A 22,470-nucleotide genomic window follows, 5' to 3' on the forward strand; every position below is an offset into this window, starting at 1 on the left:
ATAACAGCCCATTCCAGTTTCTTCAAAGGTTTGTGAACTTTGTGGTCAGGAATTACAGAATAAAATGGAAGACAGGATTTGGAAACAAGGCCAAGATTAATTTAAACGACTCAGAACTTTTCAAAAAAAAATGAACCACAGAAGTGCCCTTTTATAATGTTGATGTTGCAGATTACTAAAACTCAACATCCATATTAGAAACACTCAGAAGTGACAGACGCATAAGGACACAACCTGACTTCTTACCAAGTTCTAGAACTTCTATCTAGCACAATGGTGCCTTTCTGTACACATGTCATTGAGTAAAGTGCTAGGAAACTTCAAGCTGCCAAGAATCTTTCCGTTGTGACAAGCACTTGATTGTAATTGCCAATTTCAAAGAGTCTAAATATTGAAAAAAAATTTATCCAAGAAAAATGAATTTAAAAAGAAAAAAGAAAAATGAATTTGAAGGGGTGGAGGAAGTACATGGCAGCAAAGGAAATAATGTTCCAAACCTGTTTTATTACATGGAACATCACACTACCCTCAAACCAGTTTCACTGGACTGAAGGTATTTGAGATCAGTGAGGCAGTCAATAGGATTTTCTGCCACCAGTGTAACAGTCTATGTGTAGCATTAGGAAGGGTGCTATTCCTAGTGATGAAGACACCTTTCATTGGACTCAACTTCAAAATTAAATCCTTGCACTTTCAAAGTGTGAAACTCAATTCAAAATGAGTCAGGGTTAAGGGACTGAGTCACATGGTCAACTCATTAAGGAAGGTTAAAGTGTTCTGTAAGCTTTTGTCCCTCTGTCCCCAACCCTCCACATTTAGCATCAAGGACAAGTGCTCTCTATCATCAGCATATCTCATTTTCTGTCACTGACTTTCCTTGAGACTTAGCTTCTCTCCAGCTAGAACCTAAGTCAGACTGAGAATTGCTTGCATTTGAGGCTTAAGAGAGCGTAAGTCTATAGAGAGGACTTGAAGAAGGATAAGGAAGCAAGTTCCACAGCCCAGGACACCACCAGTAGCAGGAAACATCCTTTTCAACCTGGGGAAACAATCTCTTCACAGTGCATAGTTTGAAATAAAAGTGCAATATGAGTAAAAAGAGGCGGTGGTGCGCTTGATACACATGAATTTAGTTTTTGGTTTTTGCCATTAATTGCTAAGGAATTTAAAGATAAAAATGCAAAGTCATTAACATCAAGAGATACAAGGGCACCTTGGATTCCAAAGTATCTTCATAATGGAGGAGTAAGGGTCGCCTCACGTGTCACTTGCTTATTTTTTAAGCTATTACTCTTTCAACTCTAATCTTTGAATAAAATATTTTTTCTTCAATATAAAATGACTTTTTAGATAAAATTCAGCACAGTAACATTGTCTATTTTACAATAAATCTGAAAGGAAAACTTGGAAAAGAATATTCTTATACCAAATGGCATAGCTTGTTTTTTAAATTGAAATTTTTTTGGTTAATTGCCTAATCACCTAAATCAGTGAATAAGAATGCTCAGCATCCAATCCATGAATATAGAATACAATATAATTTATTCTACTTTTTACTTCAAAGTCACAGAGATGACATCCATATAATTATAAAGCCTACTCTACATTTTCAAGTTCTCAATCCAAACATATAGATTAGAACAGGTCACTTTATTCCTGGCAACATTCATGGAAGGGCCAGATTTCTCATAAAAAGACAAAATAAGTTTGATTGGGAGCCAGCCATTGCCCTACTCACCCATCAACAGAATTATGGAAGTCAAGAAGCAATCTTTTTTTCCTTTTTAAAATAGCAAAGGAACAAAAGAAGATTGGCTGACTGTTGAGTGGGCCCACATTAGAGTGCATAGCTCATCAGGATCAAGGCCGGAACCTGTGAGCAGTTAACTTCCTAAGAGCACTCACTGGGCATTATGTCATCTGCACTACAGATTTCACCCCAGAAAGTATTTGAAAATACTTTATGCTCAAAATAAACAATATCCATTCTTTGTCCTTGAGGACCCAAGTATAAATCTAAAATGAGAATGGGCTTCTTCAGTCCAAAGGCAGGACTTCTTTGCAGTAGAGTGTCTCCAGAGTTTCACAAAAATAAATAAAAGCAGCAGCTAATGTCTTTTCAGCTTCTTGACCTTTCGGCATTTCATTGCTTCTTCCTCCCGTCTCATTTCCTCTAAGTCCTCTTGCATACCTAGTCTTAAACTGTCAAAAAAGGAAAAGAAAAAATGGTATTTGTCAATATATGTACATGAAATTGCTTTCCCTTCCCTTCCCTTCTTTTCTTTTCAGAAAAGGACTGTTTATTTCAATACTGCTGGTAGTATGGGAGAGCAGCAGGTCATCCACAAAAATCTGCTCTGCCGCCCCGCATAAGCCAGCTGCTTATATAGGGTAGGACAAAGATTCTACTTTCTTTAAAAAGCAAGAATGAAATTTCCACTGAGAGCTCAGATGGAATGTAGTATGTACTCAAAATTACTACCAAGAGCCATGCTATTGCCTCAAATTATAGTGGAAAAAAGACCTCACAGCTTGCCTGCTATGGTTCAGTGGTTTGAGCATCGACCTATGATCCAGGAAGTCATGGTTTGATTCCCAGTGGGGGGTGTGCAGGAGGCAGCCGATCAATGATTCTCTCTCATTGATGTTTCTATCTCTCCCCCTCCCTAAAATCAATAAAAATATATTTCTTTAAAAAAGACCTCACCACCTCAAAATTTTATTTTCCTCTTAAAGTAATAAAGTAGAATTCTCAACAGATCTTAAAAATAAAAAAAAAAAATACTTATATAAAAATAACAACATTCCATGCTTGTCCCTTACCAACACTTTAGCTTGATTCCTAGTTACAGGACAAGGAAGGGCAAGAGGGAGAAAAAGGTTTAAGGTTTAATGTTCTGGGTTGAGACTGAAGTCAATTATTTCACCAAGTAAATGCTATAAACAAAGTACTAGTAATCATTGGTTACCTCTACCCAAGAAATTTTCATTACCAGGTAGCCAAACGGGAATCAGACAGAGGGAATTTAATATCCCTCATCAGGTCCCTGAGGCCAGCAGTGGCACAGGTTAGGCAAGACTGAGATGTGTCTGATGTCAAAGGGAATCAGGATGGGGAACAAAAAAACCAAGACCATGCTATGCTGGGATCAGAGGTGGCTTCAAACAGTTGTTATGTGCCTACATGGATGAGGCACTGCCGTAGGCAATGTGTCAACATTATCTTAATCCTCACAATACCCCAAGCAGTAAAAACAGTATATTCTCATTTTACAAACAAGAAAACAAGAATTAGAAAAGCTAAGGAATTTGTCTAAAGCCCCACAACAAGCAAGCAGGACTGGAATTCAGAATTGTGTGGCCCAATGGTACAACTGAAGCAGCAAACAGGAGTTTTTAGGACATGCCAACACAAATGTAAGTTTTTTGCTTACCTCTTTGCTTCTTCCTTCTGCTGTTCTTTCCAACTACTCTCCATGTAACGTAAGGCATAATCACTTTCATCTTTGTATCTGAAGAGAGGGAATCAAAATTGTTTAAAAAAATAACAAAAATTCAATTTTCTAAAGGAACTAAATCGTGCTGTTTTTAAAATCAACATCTTTACAACTAAATCAAACACACTTAGGGTTCCTCCTCCTTGCTTGGCAGGGAATAGGGGAGCAAAGGATGGGTAGAGGTGGATTTCTGAAGTAAAGGCAAATTAAATGAGCCCTTATTACTCCCAGAGGCAACTATTCCTGAATCTAATGCTGATGAAGGTATGAATCCAATGCTTACTCAACTCACCTCTACTTACGTGATAGTTTATATTAAAATCCTGAAAGCACAATATATGTGAAAATTATTTTGTATATATTTCATTTGAACTTTATGACCATCATGAGGAAGGGAAGGACTTTTAGAAAAGAGACTGAAGCACATAGGTTAATGGCTTGACCAAGAATACATAGCTTAACTAATGTGGTACAGTCTTTCTGTTCTATACACATAGCACTTCATTTAATCCTTCCAAATATCATTTTACATAAAATAACTTACTCAAGTTTACCTAGCTAACAAGTGGCGGAACTTCCACTCAAACCCTCATCTTTCCTCTGCTTCTCAAACTTTAATGTGCATATCACCTGGGAACCTTATAAAGCTGATTTGGACTCAGCAGATATGAAGTGGGGCCTGAGAGCCTGCATTTCTAACAAGCTTCCAGGTGATACCAATGCTACTGGTCCAGGGAACCACACTTTTGAGTAGCAAAGTTCTTTACACCAAAGAAAAGCAGGTGTCAGATCAGATCAGCTTTCAACATAGCTTTGTGGATGGCTTTCTGATTTCAAAGCCAATCTGTTTTCTACCATACCACAGTGCTTTACTCACATTAAATATACATCTTAAAGAAAACTTTTTAAAAGGGGATAGTTTTTGGCACTCATGCAAAGAGCTACACAAATAATTCTGAGTTAATTCTTAAATAATAAATACTAAAGAAGTAAAGCTAAATCATGCAAGAATTCCTAGCTAAGAATTGCATACAATACCTCAACTATTAATGTTTATTTTTTCTCTTTGCATGAGTTATTCAAAATGAAAAGTATATATATAATTCTTCTTTGGCCTTACTTTTTTCGGTCATAGCCAAAGATTTCGCGAATGTGCTTGGATATTTCTTCCTGAGATTCTCCTTCATCTTCGATAAAATCTTCCATTTCAGAGTCATAGTCCTCATCTTCCTCCTCTTCATAGTCTCGCTGTCTTTTGTAACCACTAGGGAAGGGAAGCCTTTGAGGACCTAAGAATAGAAAAGCCATTATATATAAGAGCATTAAAACTTGAAATCGTCCCCCGCTCCCCTCAAAAATAATAATAGTTTCAACAAAGTTCTATGTAAACTGACATTTTGAGAAGTCATTAAGATGGTCTTCTCAAAAACCCGAGCCAGCAAGCGAGTGCACGGCATGGAGTCATTCCTCCATCATCCCTGATGCTTCACGGTATCCACAAGGAACAGAATTCCTGTATGTCCCAGGACTTATTGTGTCTTACATTTTCTAGCTTAGTAGTTTCCATTCTTCTGGACTTAAAAAATTGGCAACATTAAAAAAATTACAAATAGCTATAGGATCACTAACTTTTAATTTTGCAAAGACAAGACACCATAGGTAACAATCTACTATCTATTATCATCATTAATGTCCTTACATTTATAAAAAGTCCAACAAAGTAGGAAAGATTCTCAGAATTATGGGTAACTGGTCAAACTGAGTAAAGTTTGACTTTAGGAAAAATTCACTATATTATCCTTATTTTTGTCATTTTTCCAAAAGACTGATTAAAATTTAGCAAAAGACTGACACCGACCAATAGACCAGCATCTGGAGACTGCTTTCTTGTCCTTGATTACAGACACTCCTTTTGTTCTTCTAAAGTTTTAATATGCATGGCTTGTCTCATTAGCTCAGAGCTTCTTTCTCAGCTTCGGCATTACTGACATATTGGGCCGGATAATTCTTTGTTATGAGGAAGCTGTCCTGTGCATTGTAAGATAATAGCAGCATTCCCGCCTTCTGTCTAACAGATGCTAGTAGCATCCCATCCCCAGTTGTGTCAATCAAAAATATCTCTAGACATTGCCAAATGTTCACTAGGGATCAAAATCATTCTCGGTGGAGAACCAATGTTGAACGATTTAGGCATATACACTCACTGTCTTACAAATCACAGAGCTAAGGTTATTAAACTTGGAGACATTACTGGGATAAACACCCAGGACCTAGATAAGTCTCTTTCTAAAGACTTTTCCAAGCCCTGGCCGGTTTGGCTCTGTGGATAGAGCGTCGGCCTGCGGACTGAAGGGTCCCAGGTTCGATTCGGGTCAAGGGCATGTACCTGGGTTGCGGGCACATCCCCAGTGGGGGGTGTGCAGGAGGCAGCTGATCGATGTTTCTCTCTCATCGATGTTTCTAGCTCTCTATCCCTCTCCCTTCCTCTCTGTAAAAAATCAATAAAATATATATTTAAAAAAAAAAAAAAGACTTTTCCAAACTATAATCACTAAAGGAATTCTCGGGCACAGACAAAAAAAACCCAAACAAACCAGGATTCTGTCAACATACGAATACATTAAAGGCCACACAGAAGGATTACAGGGTCCCTGGTTATATTTTTAAAAGGTGTGTTTTCCAATTTCCTAGTGACAAATAGATACTCTTGGGGAGGGGCAATTTTACCTTGGGCAGATCTGTAGCCAGCCAAGGCAGGCTTCATTCCATTCATCTGTCCATTGCTGGGCCGGGTAATGATATTCTTAGAAGATATTGTTTCTGAGACAACAGTGCATTTGGGCTTATGGGGGGGACCTGAGCTACTAACTATTCGCCCAGGTCCCAAGCTGCTCACTGGTCTTCCAGGGCCTGAACTACTGACAGTCCGTCCAGCTGGAACTGAGCCACTTACTGATCGCCCCGGGCCACTGACTGACCGCCTGGGGGGCACTGAGCCACTCATTGGTCGTCGGTCATGTGGACTGTGCACAGGCCGCCCAGGGCCACCAGAGCTGACCACTGACTTCCCAGAACCACCTGAGCCACTGATGGGTCGTCCAGAGCCACCTGTCCTTCCAGGAGGATTTGAGTCACTGGCTGGCCTCTTGGTCCCACTGACTGATCGCTCAGGTCCTGAGCTGGAGCTGCCATCCTGGCGCTTGGGCACGGAGCCAGAACTAACTGTAGGCCGAACACTCACTGTGCTGGGCCGCCCAGGAGCTGGGCTGGAACTGCTGCCTGGCTGCTTGACACCTGGACTCTTAGCCTTATGTGGGGTGACCACGGGTCCAGGTCTGGAATGGGTAGGATGGGGAGGAGATTTTTTGGCTTTGTGCTCAGTAACAGATTTCTGCATCCCTTTAGCAGAAGTCTTTGGAACACTTGGTGAATAGGTGCTCGAGTGGGTCTTTCCAGCCCCATTGAAAACAGGCCTGTCATGGTCCTTCCGAAGCGAGGGTTGGGAGCAGTTGCTAGAGCCTGCTTTGGTCCTCTCTCCTGGCATGGATTTGGATGAAAACAAACCTAAATGTTTCTCATTAGCTGCGCTGGGTCTGGATTTCTTCTCATCACGAGGAAGGGGAGTACCCTTGGAAGAAGGATGCTTGTTCCCAGAAACTCTGCTAGGTTTTGTGCCCATACTTTCTGTCTGAGAGGGTGCCTTTTTGGTTGGAGGTAGTCTTGCATCTGCCTCAGGTTTCTTTTTCCTATGCCTTCGTTCAAGAAATTCTCGCTCCCTAAGTTCTTGTGCAGTCATCGGCCGCTCTTCTGTTTTCTTCACCACCTTGATTTCCACTGGTTCGTGCTGCTTTTTCTCAGCCAGCCTGAGTAAGTCAGTGAAGTTCATGAGTGGTGGGGCACTTTTAAGGGGGACCTTTGGTTTACTTTCAACTTTGGGAGGAGGTTCTTGCTCTTCTTCATACTCCTGTTCTGATGCTGCTTGATTGTATTCTAAGAATTCTTCCTCTTCTTCCATCTCATACTCTTGGTCTGTTCCCTGACCATGGCTTTCCATTGCCTGTCTTTTCTTTGACTTTTCCTCAACAGGAACCCCATTGTAACCATAAAAATTGTCCTTTGTCCTCTTGGCCATAGCTCTTGCTTTCTTGTCATGTTTTAACTCAATTCGCTTTTTCACTAGTTCTTCTTTTCTCCTTTTTTCCTCTAAGGCTAAAAGGGACAAAAAGAACGTATTTTAAGGTCTCAAGGTAACAGTGTGTTTATAAGCAATCAGTTGGTGGCCAAAACATAAGCAACATGTAGTTTGAAACAATATAGTTTGGCCCTGACTGGCGTGGCTCCGTGATTAGAGCGTCGGTCCACAAACTGGAGGGTCATGGGTTCGAATCTGGTCAAGGGCATGTACCTGAGTTGCAGGTTACCTGCTCCAGTTGGGGCACACACAGGAGGCAACCAATTAATGTGGCTCTCTCACATCGATGTTTTCCTCTCACCCCTCTCCCCCTCCCTGTCCCTTCCACTTTCTCTAAAATCAATGGAAAAAATATCCTCCAGTGAGGATTAACAAAAAACAACAATAAAAAACACCAATACAGCTTGGCCGGCGTGGCTCAGTGGTTTAGCATTGACCTATGAATCAGGAGGTCACAGTTCCATTCCTGGTCAGGGCACATGTCTGAGCTGCAGGCTCGATCTCAAGTAGGGGGCGTACAGGAGGCAGCTGATCCATGATTCTCATCATTGATGTTTCTCTCTCTCTCTCCCCCGCTCCCTTCCTCTCTGAAATCAATAAAAATATATTTAAAAAGCACACACACAAAAATCAATACAGTTTAAAGACATCTAGGAATCAAATGAGAAAGTCATTTGAATGAGTATTAGTTGAGTCATCTGAACACAATGAGTGGGTTACATATGGGTTTTTCTATATGACTAAGCGAGAGACTTGACTTTTAACTTTAAATATAGAAAATAGTTCATACCAAATATACCAAGTTAAGGGAATATTAGTACCAATTTAATAGTTATTAGAATCAATGAATACTTAAATTTATTAAATCAGTTTCCTTCTCATGAAGTAAAATTACTTCGAGTTTACTAGTTTTCAAAAATTGCCTCTATTTTAATTTTTTAGATAATACTTTTAATAATAACCCAAAAATTAAAATACAAAATAGGCTAGAAGCAGATTCAGAAGATATGATTGCTTTTCCCAAAAAGCTTTTATTTAAGGGGGAATAAAAGTTAACACCCATACAAATGATCAATGCAAGAACATGACCTGATTGGTGTGGCTCAGTGGTAGAGTGTTGACCTATGAACAAGGAGGTCATGGTTTGATTCCCAGTCAGAGCACATGCCCAGGTTGTGGGCTTGATCCCCAGTAGGGGGCGTGCAGGAGGCAGCTGAACAATGATTCTCATCATTGAAGTTTCTATCTCTCCCTTCCTCTCTGAAATCAATAAAAACATATTAAAAAAACACACACAACGTATATACTGCTATAAATAAATACAGCTGATTCATACACATACTCAACAAATCCATTAGCCTGTTATGTTACTACGAATATCCATTGGTTAAGTATAAGCTAGCTGTGAAGGTGGAAGACTTTAAAATTGAGAATAAGCCCTGGCCGGTGTGGCTCAGTAGTTAGACTGCCCACGCACAGAAGGATGGCAGGTTTGATTCCGGTCAAGGGCAGGTACTACTTGAGTTTCAGATTGGATCCCTCATGGAAGGCAACCCATTGATCTGACTCTCTCGCATCAATGTTCCTCTCTCCTTCCCAGGCTCCCTAAAATCAATGGAAAAAATATCCTCACCGGAAGACTAACAAACAGAACAAAAAAACCAACAACAAAATAAAATTGAGAATAAGGCTAGAGATAACGTACCTTTTCGTCTGAGCTCCTCCTCTTTTCTTCTGAGAAAAGCTTGTACAGCTGCTGACTGGACACCCTTAACTTTTGGGTCTTTTTTGGCAGGACCCACTGCCAAACTATACCTTTTCTACAAAAAAAAAAAAAAAGTAAAAGTTATAATCAATTCAACTTTAAAAATATATTGTCTATTAGGTGTAAGGCACTGTGGCAAGCAATAGAGAGGTTTAAGTATTGACTGAAATACCTATTCTGAATAATTAAGACATCAAATAACCCACATTAAAGCTTAGCCATCAAGGTTCAGGCTAAATATGACTAATTTTATGTGCAGTTTTTCTGTAACATCCCAAATAATGCATAAATGAGAAATTCAGTCCAGGCTAAAAAAAAAAAAAAAAAAAAAAAAAAAATTCACCACTTAGAACACACTGCTTTAAAATTCTGATTTTAAAAAATCAGCCTTCTCCATTACAATGAGGCCTTCCTGGAGGTAAAGGTTCATAAAAAATAGAACTATTAGGCATCTTCGGCTGGGGCTCCATGACAGCCCGTGAGCCCCCTTTCAGAAGAGAGACGCAATTTCAGGCAACAGTGTACTGTGAACTGTGATGGTTAATTTTTTGTGTCAACTTAACTAGGCTAAGGGATTCCCAGAAAAGCAGCTGGTAGAACATAATTTCTGGGTGTATCTGTGACATTGTTTCTAAAAGAGATTAACATTTGAATGAGTAGACTAAAGATTGCCATCACCAATCAATATACATTTTTTAAAAATCAGCCTTCTTCAGAATTAAGCATTTCAAGTCCAACTTTTCAAACAAGCAGAAAAAACTACTACTCACACCTATAGTCTTTCCTGAGTACCCTACTCCAGCTGATTTTCTAATAGGGACACATGGCTACATAGTTTTGCCTACAACATGAAACACAGATTTTACTCTGACCACCCAAAAAGTGCTAACATTATCCTGGCACAGATGACATCTCTCTGGGCTTCACTTTTTATATAACTGCATCGGGAAATGACTAACACTAGAATATTGTTAATTTGAACTGTGAAAAGAAAAACATTTCCATTTTATAAGTAACTATCATTAAAGAAGTGTGATAAACAGCTAGTAACTCAGACTGAGATGATTCATCTCTAGGACCATCCCACATTAAATGTATAGGCTAGGAAAGAAGATGTTTCAAGTGCCTTCCCTCATTTGTCTTATTAAGCAGATGACATTCTTATCCATTGAACCTGTTGCTGTATTAGTTAAAAACGAAACACTAACTCTGAGAACAAATTCAGATACATAGGAACCAAAAAGTAATTCCTCAAGTGGGTATGAAATTCCTGGAGGAAAGCCAAAGGATCCATGCTTACCATATGGCTGTCCAATACAAGGCATCTTGAAACAGGCTTAAGTTCCAGCTAAGTCAGTCTAGAAGCAACTGGCCAAGGAAGCAGGCCCTGACCAACCTGAAAATCCTGCATAATAACAATGCTGAGAACTGACACATCCCTGACAGAGAAATCCCAAGAGCATCCAGAGTTCTTTCCCAGTCCCCTTGGCTGAGTCATAATGAGATCCTTAAAATAAATAAATAATAAAAATCCTTATCCCCAATCCACTTAAGGAGAAAAGGAGAGGTAAAGGGAGACTTAAGGGAAGGAGCACATTGTTTACCCAACTAGGTATATAAAATTGTCCTGGTTTACAAGAATAGATTTGCCTGCCAAATCAAAGCTTATATACAGTGTTGCCCACAGAAAAATGCCAATATACAGGTTAGTGTTAATTCATTTATTTATTTTTAGAGAATCTTTTTTTTTAAATTGATGTTTAGAGAGAGGAAAGGAGGGGGGGAGAGCGAGAAACACTGATGTGAGACAGAAACATCGATCTGTTGCCTCCCAATGTGCCCTGATGAGATGGAACCTTGATCGGAATCGAACCTGCCACCTTTGGGGTATGGGACAATGCTCCAGCGAACTGTGCCACACCAGCCAGGGCAGCGTTAATTATTTAAAATAGGATTGGTTTGTTATCTAGATCAGGGGTCCTCAAACTACGGCCTGCGGGCCACATGCAAATACAAATATTGTATTTGTTCTCGTTTTGTTTTTTTACTTCAAAATAAGATATGTGCAGTGTGCATAGGAATTTGTTCATAATTTTTTTTTTAAACTATAGTCCGGCCCTCCAACGGTCTGAGGGACAGTGAATTGGCCCCCTGTTTAAAAAGTTTGAGGACCCCTGATCTAGATATTATAACAATGAGCACTTCCTAACCTGGTTTCAGGATAAACATCTTTCTTCTTCTTCTTTTTATTTTTTTTAAAAAAAATATTTTATTGATTTTCCACAGAGAGGAAGGGAGAGAGATAGAGCATTAGAAACACCAATGAGAGAGAAACATCAATCAGCTGCCTCCTGCACATCTCCCACTGGGGATGTGCCCACAACCCAGGTACATGCCCTTGACCGGAATTGAACTCGGGACCTTTCAGTCCACAGGCCAACGCTCTATCCGCTAAGCCAAACTGGTTTTGGCAACATCTTTCTTCTTAACCTGGGACTTGGGATAGGTAATGGGATTATGACTAGTGCAAAGCGACTCTTCACTGAATACAGGTACCCAAAAGGAAAACAATGTCAATGGGCACAATTTAACACAATGCTTACCAAGCTTCAGACATTCTCATACCATATTCATGATTTTTCTCCTTTCAGTATGCCATCTGTATTATTATTTACTAGAGGCCCAGTGCATGAAATTCGTGCGTGGGAAGGGGGAGGGGAAGGAGGGGGTCCCTCAGCCTGGCCTGCACCCTCTCAATCCAGGACCACTGGCTCCTAACCACTCACCTGCCTGCCTGATTGCCTTTAACCCCTCTGCCTGCCTGCCTGATTGCCCCTAACTCAGTGGTTCAACTACTCGCCTGACTGCCTGATCACCCCTAACCACTCTGCCTGCCTTCCTGATCACCCCTAACTGCTTGCCTGCCTGATCACCCCCAACCACCTCTGCCTTGGCCCCTGCCTCCATGGCTTGGTTGGGAATGACATCTGGAAGGTCGTTTGGCTGTCTGGTCTAATTAGCATATTATGCTTTTATTATTATAGAGTAATTTTAAGAAAATACGTAGACTTAGGCTGAATCGGCCCTGGTGAGGTTGAAATGGCCCTGGTGAGGTTGAGGCGGCCCCTGTGAGGCTGAGATGGCCCCTGTGAGACTGAGACGGCCCCTGGGAAGCTCAGAAAAATACCACATGAACTCACTCATTTATGGATAATAAGGACCATTATAGACTGATGAACAAAAATGGATACAGAGGCAGAGCAGCATTGAGCAGACTGTCAAACTACAGTGGGAACCCTGGGGAGGGTTGGGGGGGGGGGGGTAGGAGATCAACCAAAGGACTTGTATGCATGCATATGAGAATAACCAATGGACACAAGACACCGGGGGATGGGGGAAGCCGGGGGAATGTCAAGGGGGGGGGGAAAGGAGATATGTGTAATACTCTTTGTAATACTTTAAGAAATAAAAAAAGAAGAAAATACGTAGACTTAATACCATGACTTAATATTACAGCTTTACCTCAAGTAATAATATCTATGAAATGACAGGTTAGAAGGCTAGTTATATTTTTCCAAATCATATCACGATATATAACTATTTAAAAAAATAACTATTAGAATAAAAAGTATTTGTGCATCAGTTTAAAATCATGGTAGAGCCAAAGCTATATATACAGCACTTTAGGAAACACAAACTAGGAACTTAAATACAGAAAAGGCAGAGCACAAGGAAGAAACAAGGAGGGGATTTTCAGGAACTCAGAATCACTAAGAAAAACAATCCTGCGCTAGCTGTGTAGCTTAGCTGATTCCTGATACGCTAAGGTTGCGGGTTAGATCTCTTGTCAGGGCACTCACAAGAATCAACCAATGAATGCTTAAGTAAGTGGAACAACAAATAGATGTCTCTTTCTCATCAATCAATAAACAAAGCTAGCATAAAACTGACCATCAAAGCTACATATTGTATATTTTTTTCTTTCAAAGTTTTTATCTGAGCAATGCCCCTCTCCATTTCATAAGTTAATAGAAAAGTCAACATTGACTACAGAATAAAATTACATTACCATCATTTAAATTTACTTATATAATTGTTCATTTTTTTTAACTTCTAGGATATTCTGCTTTTACTCCAAAAGAATTAAAATGATACCCTTGTTGAAGCATTAATGGGCATAGAAACTAATTATCTCTTAATTAGTTAAGCCAGAGAAATAATTATAATTTCTCAGTTCAAGGATGTTAGGAACCAGCTTAGAAAGCATTCTCCAAAAGGTATTCTCTTGGCCTTTGAAGGTGTCTATTTTCAAACTTAAGAGAGTCAAGTAAAAATTCATGGGGGTTTTCAAAACTTAAAAAAATCTTATATACTTTGTATAATCACTTATTTAATCACTAGGGGCCCGGTGCACGAAATTCGTGCACTGGGTGTGTGTGTGTGGGGGGGGGGAGTGTCCCTCAGCCCAGCCTGCCCCCTCTCACATACTGGGAGCCCTCAGGCGTTGACCCCCATCACCCTCCAATCGCAGGATCGGCCCCTTGCCCAGGCCTGACGTCTCTAACAGAGGCGTCAGGCCTGGGCAGGGGACCCTCATTTCCCCCCATCACTGGTTCTGCCCCCAGCCCAGGCCTGATGCCTCAGCCAGAGGCGTAGACCCCCATCACCCTCCGATCGCCTGATCGGCCCCTTGCCCAGGCCTGACGCCTCCGCCAGAGGTGTCAGGCTTGGACAGGGGACCCCCATCTCCCCCTGATCACTGGCTCTGGCCCCCGCCCAGGCCTGAGGCCTCTGGCCCAGGAATCATGCCTGGGCAGGGGACCCCCATCTCCCTCTGATCACTTGCTCCACCCCCCGCCCAAGCCTGACGCCTCTGACCCAGGCTTCAAGCCTGGGCAAGGGGACCATCATATCCCCCCAATCCCTGGCTCCGCCCCCCACCCAGGCCTGATGCCTCGGCCAGAGGAGTTGACCCTCATCACCCTCCGATCACCAATCACCGGATTGGCCCCTTGACCAGGCCTGAGGCCTCTGGCAGAGGCGTCAGGCCTGGGCAGGGGACCCCCAGCTCCCCGTGGTTGCAGGCTTCGCCCCTGCCCAGGCCTGACACCTCTGGCCTAGGCGTCCAGCTCGGGCAGCGGGGACCCGCAGCTGCAGCGGCCACCCGCAGCTGCAGCGGCCCCGCGATTGTGGGCTTCGCTTTAGGCCCAAGCAAGGGACCCCTAGCTCCCGGGACTGCCAGCTTCGACCGTGCCCAGCTCCCATCACTGGCTCCACCCCTACTTCCTGCTATCACTGGCCAGGGCGGCAAATGCACCTGATTCTCCGATCATGGCTGGGGGGCAGGGCAAAGGCGGCCCCAGGGCCGCCTTTGCCCTGCCCCCCAGCTCTTAGCTCCCCCCTGGGTTTCCGATCACTGTCAGTGGCAGGGGGTTTCTTCCTGCTTTCCCTTTCGCCTCCCTGCATTGTGCCTACATATGCAAATTAACCGCCATCTTGTTGGCAGTTAACTGCCAATCTTAGTTGGCAGTTAATTTGCATATAGCCCTGATTAGCCAATGAAAAGGGTATCGTCGTACGCCAATTACCATTTTTCTCTTTTATTAGATAGGATTTACTTATGGCCTAACCTTTATTCCTTATTTTATGATATCTATCACTATGTAATGTTACACTGAGTATATGATTTTATTTATATGAAATGTCCAGAATTGGCAAACCCATACAGATTAGTAGTTGCCAGGGCTGAGTGGAGAAGGGGATCGGGGAGAAATGACTGCTTAAAAGGTAAGGAATTATTTTTGAGGAAGATGAAAATGTTCTGGAATCAGATATTGGTGATGGAAGCACAACTCTGACTTTTACACATTAAGTGGGTGGGTTTTATGCTATGTGAATTATATCACAATAAAAATGTTGAAGAAAGCCTCAAGCTGGAATTACAACATATTCTAGTTATAAGGCAGAAGAACTGCTTGGCACTTTCCCCTACATCAGATGGTCACATTTAACTCTAGCAGCAGCACATCAAGATGCTCCCACCAATACTGAATGTGATTCAACTCACCAGGCTGCTTCATTATTTCAGCTTCATGAAAAGCAGCTAGACCAGAGTTTCTTTCATCCTAAGCATATCCATTTCATTATACTGTAAGCCAACTCAGTCATTTGCTGGACCCCAATGAATGATCCATAACAGTGAAGCTTATACCATTTAAAAACAGTATCGGAGATTTTGCCAAGGTTTATAATTTTAAAGCCAATAGTCTTAGAACACACAAAGTCACTTTAAAACATATGTGTTCTTTGCATTGAAACTATACTGTCATGGTCATATTAAGAAAATTGGGGGCTGTAACCGGTTTGGCTCAGTGGATAGAGCGTCGGCCTGCAGAATGAAGGGTCCTGGGTTCGATTCCGGTCAAGGGCATGTACCTCGGTTGCAGGCACATCCCCAGTGGGAGGTGTGCAGGAGGCAGCTGATCAATGTTTCTCTCTCATCGATGTTTCTAACTCTCTATCCCTCTCCTTTCCTTTCTGTAAAAAAAAAAAAAAAAAAAAAAAAAAATATATATATATATATATATATATATATATATAAAATTTTAAAAAAAGAAAAGAAAATTAGGGGTGGGGTGAGAAGGTGGAGGAGGGTTTAGGGGGGATAAATAGTGATGAATGGAGACTTGACCTGGGTGGTAAACACACCATACAGTGTACAGATGATGTGCTGTAGGATTGTGCATATGAAACCTGTATAAAACCAAAAAGTTGCTATTCAGGATTGCTATGGCATTACATGTAAAATTTACTATTATTTTGTTTATAATATCCTATCTAATAAAAGAGAAACATGGTAATTAGCCGTACCTCTGCTACCCTTCCCATTGGCTAATCAGGGCAATATGCAAATTAACTGCCAGCCAAGATGGCGGCCAGCAGCCAGGCAGCTTAAAGCAAACATGAAGCTTGCTTGCTTCAGTGATGGAGGACTCCAATGTTCCCCACCTGCCCCTGCCGGCCTGTGAGCTTGCAGTTTGAAACAGTGTTACAAATATAGAAGCTAAACAAAACCCCAGAAACCTGCTTTCAGCCAGCAGGGATCTCAGAGCTGGAGTTGAAACAGTGTTTCCATTATAGAACCCAAACAAACCAGATACCTGCTTTCAGCAGCTGAGGCCTAAGAGCTGGAGCCAAGCCTCAGAGCTAAAGCTGGCCCAGAATAAAAAAGAAAAAGAAAAAAAGGAGCGGTTGGGAGCTTCAGTCACCCGTGAGCCTGAAAACAGCCCTCAGCCCCTCACCCAGACTGGGCAGGCACCCCAGTGGGGACCCCCACCCTGATCCAGGACACCCTTCAGGGCAAACCAGCCGGCCCCCACCTGTGCACCAGGCCTCTATCCTATATAGTAAAAGGGTAATATGCCTCCCAGCACCAGGATCAGCGGAGCAGCTAGGCCTCCTGGCCCCTGGAGCAGTGAGACAGGGGCAGCACCCAAACCCCCTGATCGCCCTGCAGCTCTGTGTGTGAAAGGGGGCGGGGCCACAACCTCCCTATCAGCCCTGCTCTGTTCGTGACAGGGGAAGGCGCCCCAACACCCTGATCAGCCCTGCTCTGTGCCTGATAGGGGGGAGCTCCCCAACCCCCTGATCGCCCTGCGGCTCTGTGTGTGACAGGGTGCGGCACCCCAACCCCCTGATCGGCCCTGCTCTGTGTGTGACGGTGCGGCGCCCCAACCCCCCCCACGGGCCCTGCTGTGTGTGTGACGGGGTAGAGCCATAACCTCCCCATCGGCCCTGCCCTGAGTGTGAGAGTGGCGGAGCCCCAACCCCCTGATGGGCCCTGCTCTGTGTGTGACGGGGGCAGCGCCCCAACCCCCTGATTGGTCCTGCTCTGTGCGTGACAGGGTACAGAGCCCCAACCCCCTGATTGGCCCTGCTCTGTGTGTGACCGAGGGTGGCGCCGCAACCTCCCCATCGACCCTGCCTTGAGTGTGACAGGGGACGGTGCCCCAACCCCCCAATCGGCCCTACCCTGATCGTGACTGAGGGTGGCATCACAACCTCCCAATCTCCCTGCTCTGTGCATGACAGGGGGCGGCGCCCCAACTCCCCAATCAGCCCTGCTCTGAGCCTGACCAGGGGCTGCACCTAGGGATTGGGCCTGCCCTCTGCCACCCGGGAGCAGGCCTAAGCCAGCAGGTCGTTATCTCCCGAGGGGTCCCAGACTGCGAGAGGGCACAGGTGGGCTGAGGGACCCCCCCCGCCCCCAGTGCACAAATTTTTTGTGCACCGGGCCTCTAGTTTAAATATAAGCAGAGCTAATGACAATGACTGGTTACATCACCTTGATCAGCTGTTATTCTGCATTCAGTTTCCCACTGGGAAATATAGCGTGCCAAATATTTCTAGGCATGATGCAATCCTTTCTTTGTTTTAACTAAAACATTATAAAAATAACTAGTTCGTTTAAAAAGAAAACAACAGAAAAAAAGAAAGATGTCCCATGGGGAAATAAATGTTCATTAATTCTCAAGTCAGATGACAACAGACACCTCTTAAAAATAAAGCCCTGCAAAGAGTTGGAAGTGGCTATACAGGTGTTTTAGATTTTAGCCTCCCTTGGATTTCATTCTAATCAATGCTAGTGATAATTTCCTGTAGTAAAGGTCTGCCATAGGAACTATGAAGACTAAATCTGAACATCAAGTCTGACAGGATCCAAATGGAAGATAGAGAAGAAGATGGCTAAAAAGGAAAAACGAATCATGCACTAGAGAGGGATGATGATGTCACTGCCAATTATGTCAAAGATCTGGTTCTAGAACATCAATCAATCAACCAAGTTTATGTCAAGCTGGGTGTGTGTATGTGGCTTGAAATGTTTCTTGATTTGGATGGTGGCTTACAAGGATATTTGTTTTATAAGAATCTGTACTGCCTTAGCCAATTTGGCTCGGTGGATAGACTGTCCGCCTGCAGACTGAAGGGTCCTGGATTTGATTCCAGACAAGGGCATGTATGTCAGTTGCGGGGTTGCAGGCTTGATCCACAGGGGTGCGTGTGGGAGGCAACCACATCAATGTCTCTCTCTCTGTGTCTCTCCCCCTCCCTTACACACACTCTAAAAATCAATGAACAGGAAAAAAAAAAAAAAGGATTAAAAATCAATGGAAAAATATCGTTGGGGGAGGATTAACAAAAAAACAACCACACACACAAGAACCTGTATTACACTGTACCATATGTTATAATTAAAAAAAAGAAAACAGGGCTTGGGAGACTTCATATCAATTAGGCTTTCGTTCTCTTTTTTATTTTAAGATATATTTTATTGATTTTAGAGAGGAAGGGAGAGGGAGAGAGATAGAAACATCAATGATGAAAGAGAATCACTGACTGGCTGCCTCCTGCAAGCCCCTACTGGGGATCGAGCCTGCAACCCAGGCATGTGCCCTTGGCCAGAATCGAACCTGGGACCCTTCAGTCCGCAGGCTGACGCTCTATCCATTGAGCCAAACCAGCTAGGGCTAGGCTTTATTTCTTTAAAATAATATGTATATGGCGCCTGGCCCGTGTGGCTCAGTGGTTGAGCGGGCAACCTATGAACCAGGTGGTCACGGTTCAATTCTTGGTCAGGGCACATGCCCAGGTTGAGGACTCAGTTCCCAGTGGGGGGCATATGGGAGGTGGCTGATCAATGATTCTCTCTCATTATTGATGTTTCTATCTCTCCCTCCCTTCCGCTCTAAAATCAATAAAATTATCTTTTTAAAGAATATGGCAAAATATTGATGTATATTAAATGTGAGGTGTGGGCATATAAGTATATGTTAGCATTCTATGTGTTTTACAAGTTTCCAAAAATTTAAAAATATGTATTTTGTAAAAATGTGTGTCTCCAGTTGATTTAAAAAAGAATCCTGCAGAACCTGGAGATTATTATCTAAGCAAAAAAAGCCAGTCAGAGAAAGACAAATACCATATGATCTCACTTATAGGTGGAATCTAATGAACAAAATAAACTAACAAACAAAATAGAACCAAAGGCATGGCTACATGGAACAGACTGACAGAAGTCAGAGAAAGGGGGATGGAGAGATTGGATGAAAGAAGATGAAGAGATTAACCAAAGAACATATATGCATAACCCAATGACACAGACAACAGTGTGGTAATAGTGGCGGGGGAGGGCAGGGGCTGGCTGGAGATGGGTAAAGAGGTAAAAGTGGGGGGGGGGGGCATGTAATAGTGTCAACAATATAAAATAATAAAGAATCCTGCAGAAAGAAAGAAAGTATTTTTTCCTGGGCCTTATTATGTATACATTGTTTGCATTGATGGTGTGCTCCAAAAGACTTGACGTCAAGCTAATGAAGAATGTAACTTAGAATAACTAGGTGAATCAAGTTGAAGCAAGATCACGGATTAAATTTAAAGTCTTGCTCTACATCAGTTTCTCTTGTGATGTAAAAGGATAAGGATTATAATGCTGCTAACTAAACCAACTTTTAAGCTTACTAGCTTTGGGGGGATGGGTAGGGGAAAGCATGCTTTCATAACATATATGCCTGTATTCATCTATTAAATTTTAAATGACCTCACCAATTTACCTGTTTATCTTTCTGCTTCCAATCTTCATTATTCAAATCATAGGCAGATCAATAAATAATGCATATAGTCTGAAATTTACACATATTCTGAAATCTGCTTCTGCTCTAGCAACATTTGCCTTTCTCTCAGAGGCTAATGATTTTTAGAGTAAGAAATGACCAACTCTTGGCCCTGGCTGGGTAGCTCAGTTGGTGAGAGCGTGGTCCTGATACTCTATCCCAGGTCAGGGCACATACAAGAAGCAATCAATGAATGCATAAAAAAGTGGAACAACAAATTGATTTTTCTCTCCCTTCATCTCTCTCTCTCTAAAAATAAGTATATAAATTTAAAAAAAGAGTCCTGGTTGGATAGCTCAGTTGGTTAGAGTGTCATCCTGATACACCAAAGTTATGGGTTCGATCCCCCATCAGAGCACATACAAGAATCAACCAATGAAGGCATAAATAAGTGAAAAAGATTTGTGTGTGTGTGTGTGTGTGTGTGTGTGTATTTTAAAGACTATTTAATTCTCCTACAGACTATTCCTGGGCATCAAAGATAGTATTACCACCCATTTTTCACCTACACTGAAACTCAGGAAGATTTAGAATTAAATATGGACCTAATGCAAAGATCCAGTACTACAAAATTCAGTATTGACTTGTCTAGGAAATTTACAGATGTAGGAAATAATTCTGTTGTTCAAGGTGTCAAAGGTTTAAGCCCAGAACTTCAACCTGCATAGCTAATGAGTCACGGCTGAAGGGAATGGATAGTAAGAGTACTTGGGATGGAGATGGTGGGGACAGATAATAAACGGATGGATATGTTTTATTTACCAGTTATTTTACTATCATCAGATCACTGTTTTAAAAAGGGTGGGACAGCATCAGACGACAAGAAACGTACAAGAGAGAAAAAAACACATATAGACAAAATTCTAAGAAATGCAGACCGCAATGAGAGCGCAATAAATTCCAGCTGAATTGACTTTAACAGAGCTGTTTGAGTTCTACATCAATGATTAGAACCGCAGGTATCACAATGCAATTTACCGGTTTACAGCTGTCTTGTGGGGACCATCTGAGGACCCAGAAATGACTAGCTTATGCAAAGCAGCTACAATCCCGCAAACCAGGCACTCTACCATTTCAGCGTTTCGATTTTAAAAGCAGTACACCACCGCGGCGAGTACCAGCGAATTGGCAAACATTGCCAAGCAAATGAGACCTAGATTTCAAACAAAGACAAACCTGGAAGGCCACAAGTAAACGGAAGCCAAAACTAGCTCACCCATGCTTAAGTTAGCCAAGGAAATCGTGGAATCTGCTCCATGTCTCTTTCCAACACAAAAAGTGGTCCTTGGGAAATAATCACTTCGTTTGTGAAGTGGGTGGGGCCACAAATCAGAAGAACTTGTTCGGGAAAAACGCTAAATGTTTGACCCGAAAATCGGCGGGAAGTCAAGCAAAAGGCTATCAGGCCAAGTCTCTAAAACCCCTGAACTCTTCAATACACATACTTGCTCCCCACTCTGGGCAGAAGTTTATACCGAAGCCAGAAAACACAAGCGCTAGATCCCACTGTGTGCCAGGCACGACTCCACTCACCAGCTCCTCGCAGCTGTAACGCACCCACCCCGCACGGCCCTGGCTGCAGGGGGACCTGGGCTGGCCAAGCCCCGCACCGGGAGGCTCCCGCCTCGTCTCAAGCCCCATCTGCACCCGGAGTTCCCAGAAGTACATGCCCAAGAAAAGTAAGCAAAGCTGTTCAGGTCTTTCCTCTCTCGGAGCCGAGAGGCGGATGCCTCGAAGTTCCGCCCGATCGATACACATTCCCAACTTTAAAATTAGAATCTCAGGGGCGTCCCAGTGGCTACTTACCGGTACGCTGTTGGTTCCTTGTCCTTTAGAAGCTATCATGAGAATTTCCCTGAAATCCATGTTGACCGAATCGGATAGAATGGGCCAGGCTCTCGGAGAGCAGGGAGAAGGCGTCTTACCCCGGCGGCCAGCGGCAGCCAAATGAGCTGGCTCGCCAGCTTCTTCCCTAGCTCTTCTCGGCACGACCACTTCCGGCGCCGTCCAAGGAGGTCTGCCCGCCCCCTGCCCCAAATGGCCTATATCCTTACAGGTCCATCGCTGCGCTCGCGAGTCCCTAGCGTAACTTCCGCTTTCAGGCTGGAGACACGTAGAGACGTGGTACGTGGCTAATGACGTCACTCAAAGGGGCGGGACCAAGTCCTTCATCGACCAAGGAGACGCGGCCCAGTAAACTGTGGGGTGTGGCTATGGCAGAGCGCCCTATTCTAGCGGCCCCCGAGTGTAGCCTGACAATCTCGGTCCTCCGAGCGAGCTCCGGGTGGGGAAAGCGAGGGGGTGGGTTTACCTACCGGGCCTGGGTTCGATGTGTATCCCGGATGG

The 22,470-nt window shown here is 43.0% G+C and overlaps 1 protein-coding gene across 2 annotated transcripts; it reads right to left on the bottom strand.

Annotated features, from left to right (window-relative positions):
- Window positions 1-560: 560 nt before the first annotated feature.
- SPTY2D1 (SPT2 chromatin protein domain containing 1) lies at window positions 561-22,229 on the bottom strand. 2 transcript variants are annotated; one of them, XM_059709105.1, is made up of 7 exons: window positions 21,931-22,229; window positions 10,755-10,961; window positions 9,395-9,509; window positions 6,225-7,706; window positions 4,618-4,786; window positions 3,435-3,512; window positions 561-2,202 (listed from the first exon to the last, which is right to left on the bottom strand). In XM_059709105.1, exons 2-7 carry the CDS (start codon window positions 10,755-10,757, stop codon window positions 2,109-2,111), a joined length of 1,941 nt encoding a protein of 646 aa, XP_059565088.1. In that variant the 5' UTR covers window positions 10,758-10,961; window positions 21,931-22,229; the 3' UTR covers window positions 561-2,108. The 2 variants fall into 2 exon arrangements, with proteins under 2 accessions (XP_059565088.1, XP_059565086.1); XM_059709103.1 differs by lacking the exon at window positions 10,755-10,961 and having other exon boundaries at window positions 562-2,202; window positions 21,931-22,228.
- Window positions 22,230-22,470: the final 241 nt, after the last annotated feature.

This window comes from Myotis daubentonii, chromosome 9, assembly GCF_963259705.1.
Source record: "Myotis daubentonii chromosome 9, mMyoDau2.1, whole genome shotgun sequence".
In the NCBI taxonomy this organism is placed as follows: Eukaryota; Metazoa; Chordata; class Mammalia; order Chiroptera; family Vespertilionidae; genus Myotis; species Myotis daubentonii.